The 6260-nt window shown below is 40.9% G+C and overlaps 2 protein-coding genes across 2 annotated transcripts; both read right to left on the reverse strand.

The window, feature by feature from the left end:
* Positions 1 to 5: 5 nt before the first annotated feature.
* On the reverse strand, positions 6 to 1436 carry LOC123966801 (protocadherin alpha-9-like; the record flags this gene model as incomplete). The annotated part of the gene is made up of 1 exon (XM_046042920.1): positions 6 to 1436. A coding segment is annotated over exon 1 (1290 nt), but the record flags the coding sequence as incomplete, so codon positions are not given.
* A 484-nt stretch (positions 1437 to 1920) lies between these two features.
* Positions 1921 to 4673, reverse strand: LOC123966800 (protocadherin alpha-8-like). The gene has a single exon (XM_046042918.1). The coding sequence runs from the start codon at positions 4588 to 4590 to the stop codon at positions 2200 to 2202; it is 2391 nt and encodes a 796-aa protein (XP_045898874.1). The 5' UTR covers positions 4591 to 4673; the 3' UTR covers positions 1921 to 2199.
* Positions 4674 to 6260: the final 1587 nt, after the last annotated feature.

The following is a 6260-nucleotide window of genomic DNA, read 5'->3' on the forward strand; positions in this document are numbered from 1 at the left end:
CCCTCATCAGTAGCAGTGATGCTGATATTATATTGAGATGCGCTCTCTCTGTCAAGAGGACCGTCCACCACCAGCGAGTAGGAATTCTTATAATTTGACTCTATTTTAAAAGGTATATTATTGGAAATCTTACAGTTCACCATCCCATTTTTCCCTCCGTCTTTATCAAATACTGAAACAAGTGCAATGGCGGTGCCAATGGACGCGTCCTCTTTCACAGTGTTTAACAGTGATGTAACTGAAATTTTAGGTGCATTATCATTAATGTCTAAAACTTCAATCAATAACTTGGCATGCGAGGTCATTGGTGAGGAAGCCCCATCACTGGCCTGTACTCGAATCTCAAAAGCATTATTTTCTTCAAAGTCGATGTTCTTTTTATTTGTTACAGTCCCAGTTTTTTCATCTATAGCAAACAGATCTGTTTGTTTTCCTCTGCCTACTTCACTGAATGAATACAATACTTGTCCATTTTTTCCTGCATCTAAATCAGTAGCATTTAGCGTTATTATCGATGTGCCTATTTTTACATTCTCATACACACTGGCCTTGTACAGAGTTTGACTGAATACAGGAGCGTTATCATTAATGTCCAAGACATTGACTGTAATTACCATAGTGCCAGATTTAGCAGGATTTCCTCCATCAATGGCGATCAGTGTGAGTCTGATCACAGGCTGTTTCTCTCTGTCTAAAACTTTCTGAAGCAGCAATTCGGGAGTTACGCTCTCTCCTTTATGTGTAGCCAGAAAGAAGTGTTCATTTTGGCTGAGTTTGTAGGTATTTACAGTGTTTTTACCGACGTCTGCATCATGAGCAGGATGCAGGGGGAATTTAGCCCCCGCTGCTGTGCTCTCACTAATATTCAATAACTGCGACGTTCTTAGAAATAACGGCGAATTATCATTTACATCTAAGATTGTAATTTCAATACGGTACAGTTTCAATGGATTATTAATAACTGCTTCTACACTCAGTGAACATTTGGGCTCGTCGCCGCAGAGTACCTCTCGATCTATTCTCTCATTGACATACAGGACACCAGTCTTTAGATTTACCTCGAAATATTTTGTCTCTGATCCAGCAACGATCTGAAACATGCGCGACTCCAAATCCTGGACATTGAGGTTCAGATCTTTAGCGATATTTCCGACAACGGTCCCAAGATTTACCTCCTCTGAGACGGAGTAAGAGAGCTGCCCAGACACCGCTTCCCAGTAACAATCCAGCAGCACGACCAAGAGATAAATCCACACAGAGCTCCTTTTGCTCGGTGAACGCATAATTCTACACATCGAGAAGGAGCATGTAGGCAAATCTTGACAACACGTTACAACAACCACGCGATCAAGAAAGAAACATTCCAAACAAATCTTTCTGCATTTTCAAGACCGAACAGGACAACCGTCGTCCGACCTCTGTTTGTAACAAAGCCTGCACATACATCATCCGCTGAATCTGGGAGGAGCCCTAAACCACCAAATAGACCTTCCAGATGTGATGGTCTACAGTGTCCCCGTGTGGACATATCTCATAACTACATGCTACATTAAACTTAATGAAATGAGAAAGTACTAAATATGATAAATGATCCTTAAACATAAAGCAGTTGAAATAACAAAAAGTTAAAATATCAAAACAAGCACTTTGAGTCGACCTAATATTAAAATTAACATTATGTTACTGAAGTGTACTGCAACAACAGTGAGTGAGAACTCTGTTATGGTAAAAACTACACTGTGGATTTTTTTTTTTAACTTAAGAGCAAAGTAACTACAAAGATCAAATCAACGTGTTTCCTTGAACATATATTATGAAAAATGTAAACATGGTGTTCACCTGTTGTTGCCAAATATATGTGTAAATTTATTTTTTAAAAACCGCACTTCAACAATATTTTGTTTTGCATCTCGTTCTGGAAATTACAAGCGACTTTTAAAAAGTTGCATTCAGTACCGCGGAGAGCGACCCACAATGAGATTGTGGCTCAGCAACCGAATATAACTGGAATTTAAAACAAAACATCAACAAATGAACAGCAAGCTACAATCAACAATATAGACTTACAAACACAATAGCCAGAATTACTTCTGCTTGATATGAATTCCGTCTTAATTGATAGGAGAGTTCCCAAATACCATGACGGTTTGTTGACCGTTACAAAGCACAAAGATCTCTTTTGTTAAGCACTTTTTGAAACTATTGTCTTACCTTGTCTTTGTTAGGTAAAGTCTGAGTTCTGGTGAAAGTGTCTCCTCCGTTTATACTGATCAGCTCCGCATCTACAGGCGGAAACGGTGCGGGGAAAACAACTACGTCACTCTTCAGTGTGTCGGAGCTGAAACACACGTCATACTGCTGAGTAGCTTTAGAGTAAGACCAGCTCCCGTCAGGGTGGGTGGTGATCATTGGGGCGCTGTACCTGCTGAAACTGCCGTCTGTCCTGTGGCATTTCACAGCTATTAAACTGATGAGGCTCAGCAGAAAGATCACTGACACCGACACAATGGCGATCAGCAGATACAGGTTCAAATCAGAGAAGCTCTCCTCCTTTATGGGCACATGTCTGAACTGAGTCTGGATGTCAGCTGTGCTTTCAACAACCACCACATCAATAGACACAGTAGCTGACAGGGAGGGCTCTCCGTTATCAGAAACCAACACCACCAAGGGGTGAGTTTTCAGGTCATTGTCACTCATTCTCCTCTTAGTCCTGATCTCCCCGGTGCTGGTTCCGATCCGGAAGAGGTTGTTTCCTTTGGGCTCAGACAGGTGATAAGAAAGCAGCGCGTTGTATCCAGAGTCTGCGTCTACAGCCCTGATCTTTGCCACAAAGTATCCCGCTTCAGCAGAATAGGGGATGCTCTCACTGTTAACGGAGCCGTGCTCAGAATAGGGCGCGAGGATAGCGGGACTGTTGTCATTCTCATCCAGGATACAAACGTTCACAGTCACGTTGCTGCTGAGCGGAGGAACACCAGAGTCTGTGGCCTGAACTTTAAACTGGAACGTTTTTAACTCCTCGTAGTTAAAAGACTGCAGGCTGACTATATCTCCAGTCTCTGAGTTGATGTTAATCATTGAAGCTATCTGCGTGTTCTTTGGAGAACCGTTTACTAAATTGTAAGTTACTTTTGCGTTTTCATTCAAATCTGAATCTAACGTCTTCACTGTATGAATAGTAGTGCCAATCGGGGTATTCTCTTTAACATAAACATTAATAAGAGGTTCCAGGAATCGAGGAGGGTTGTCATTGACATCAGAAACATGAACAGTGATGACGCTCGTGCTCGACAGAGAGGGAGTTCCTTCATCTGTAGCTGTAATCGATACGTTATAATGGGAAACACTCTCCCTGTCAAGAGGCCCGTCTACTAATAAAGAATAGTAGTTTTTATAGTTAGATTTTAATTTAAATGGCACAGAAGCTGCAATTTTACAGTTCGTTAGACCATTTTTGCCTCCGTCTTTGTCAGTGATAGTCACCATAGCGACAGCTGTACCTATTTCAGCGTCTTCTTTCACTGGACTCATGAGTGATGACACCGAAATTTCTGGAGCGTTGTCATTGACATCAATAACTTCGACTAAAACCTTGCTATGTGCACTGCGAGGAGGCGTGCCTTTATCTCGTGCTTGAACACGGATCTCATATGCTTGGTTGTCCTCATAATCAATATTACCTTTCACGGTAATTTCTCCAGTATCATCATTCAGTGCAAATTTGTCATCGGGGTTCAAACGTCCCCTTTCTGTAAAAGAGTAAACAAGCTGACCATTAACGCTGTCGTCAAAATCAGTAGCTGTCAGGGTCAGTAATGCTGTGCCAAAATTAGCATTTTCAACAACTTGGACCTTGTAAAGAGATTTACTGAACACTGGTGAATTGTCATTTACATCCAGTACATTAACTTTTATCTGTAAAGTCCCCGTTTTGGGAGGTTTTCCTCCATCTGTCGCAGTCAGTGTGAGTTCAATAACAGCCTGTTTTTCTCGATCTAATGCTTTCTGCAGCACTAACTCAGCAGACACACTCTGGTCACCAATGCTCTGTATATCCAAAGAGAAATGATCATTCGGGTTTAATTTGTAAGTCTTGACCGAGTTGGCACCTACATCCGCGTCATGAGCTATCGGTAGTGGATGTCTTTCACCGACATATGAAGACTCAGACATATCTATTGTAGTTATTTCTTCCAGAAAAGACGGAGCATTGTCATTTATATCATTAATCACAACTTCAATTCGATGGAGGCTGCGAGGGTTAGTCAATACGGCCTCTATATTTAAAGAGCACTTTACCGTATTAGGACAAAGCTCCTCCCGATCTATCCTCTCGCTAACGAAAAGTACTCCGGATTCATGATTTAAGTCAAAATACCGTTTTTTATACCCAGAGGTAATCTGAAGACCAGCGGAATGGAGTTGCTGCACACTAAGATTTAAATCCTTTGCGAGATTTCCCACCGCCGTCCCTTTGTCCACCTCCTCTGAAATGGAGTAGGATATCTGAGCCAGGGACCAGTCGCAGAGACAAAGCAGAGTTAAAAACAGACCCCCAATATTATCCCATTGTTCCCGAGCAGCCATCGCTGTGTAGGCAAAAGCGCAGAATCCTGATTTCTGCCTCTTGGCCTATCCACGGTAAATGAAAAATAGCTTGTTCATGTATCCATTCTCGCTCCTCTCTCTGTAGGGCTTCACTCAACTGTACGCTGTTTCCACAAAGCACTGCCAGATGATGACGTTTTCTTTTTGTCATGAAAATAGGAGGGGTTTTCTAAGCAGTGGACACAATATTTTTGCGTGGTCTCTAGCGACATCTCGTGATACTTTTGTATACAGAAAGGCGGCCCAAGATATTAAATTATTAAAATATTATAATATATATTACAAGGGATATATTGCACCAGGGTCTGTGGCCTGAACTTTAAACTGAAACGTCTGAAACGTTTTTAACTCCTCGTACTTTAAAAGACTGCAGGCTGACTATATCTCCAGTCTCTTAGTTGATATTCACCATTGTAGGGAAAGGCAGAGATTTACTATTACTCTCTAAAAATGAGTATCTCATCTGACCGCTTTTGCTGACATCAGCATCAATTGCAGTCACTGTTTTAATAACATTCAACAGTATTAATGAGAAAAATTATGCTAAATAATTTTTACAATTAATGGGCTTATTTTGGAAGATTTGAACTGAACGGACTGTTCATACAACAATCTTCATCTGTGAAAAAATGCATTTATGAATACCTCGGTATTCTTATTAATTAGCATAATATGTATTTATGTAGTTATTTTACACAGCATTTGTCTGGATTCAGTTACTTAACAATAAGAGACAGAATATAGCCTGCCCAACTTGAACTTCCCAATCAGAACCACGGAGAGCTCTCAGATATTAATAAAGAAAAGAAAAGAAAGAGAAGATGTGTTCAGAACCATGGACAGCGGCTCAGTGAGGCGTTAATGGATGTCATGCCTGACCTTAAGTGACTGCCAACTTCTTAGTACATAACAAACCATCAAACCAAAATGTCGTCACGTTACCAATCCTTTCACATGTTAAACAATGGTATCGAAGTCTAGTTGCAGACAATTATTTGTAGGTAAAGTAGAAAAAGAATTTGAATGAATGTGATTAATTTATGACGTTAGAGGAAACACTTTGATCATGTTAGCAAGTTAGTATCTCTGTATGTTACAAAACATTATGTTAACCCAAAGACATTATTCAATCTTTAATTTAACGAAAACATTAAGTATATTACAATAAAATCTTGTGTTTGATTAAGTAGCACGAATTGAAGTAAAAAGTATGATTTCACTATCAACATAAACGAAGGGCAATGATGAGATGCACTTAATGCTAATGTTCTTACCTTGTCTTTATTAGGTAAAGTCTGAGTTCTGGTAAACGTGTCTCCTCCGTTTATACTGATAAGCTCCGCATCTACAGGCGGAAACGGTGCGGGGAAAACCACTACGTCACTCTTCATTGTGTCGGAGCTGAAACACACGTCATACTGCTGAGTAGCTTTAGAGTAAGACCAGCTCCCGTCAGGGTGGGTGGTGATCATTGGGGCGCTGTACCTGCTGAAACTGCCGTCTGTCCTGTGGCATTTCACAGCTATTAAACTGATGAGGCTCAGCAGAAAGATCACTGACACCGACACAATGGCGATCAGCAGATACAGGTTCAAATCAGAGAAGCTCTCCTCCTTTATGGGCACATGTCTGAACTGAGTCTGGATGTC

This window comes from Micropterus dolomieu, unplaced genomic scaffold (genome assembly GCF_021292245.1).
Source record: "Micropterus dolomieu isolate WLL.071019.BEF.003 ecotype Adirondacks unplaced genomic scaffold, ASM2129224v1 contig_14245, whole genome shotgun sequence".
Classification (NCBI taxonomy): Eukaryota; Metazoa; Chordata; class Actinopteri; order Centrarchiformes; family Centrarchidae; genus Micropterus; species Micropterus dolomieu.

What these genes read in the sequence shown, in the direction of transcription:
- LOC123966800 (XM_046042918.1), bottom strand. Translation starts at nt 4,590, where the DNA reads ATGGCTGCTCGGGAACAATGGGATAATATTGGGGGTCTGTTTTTAACT.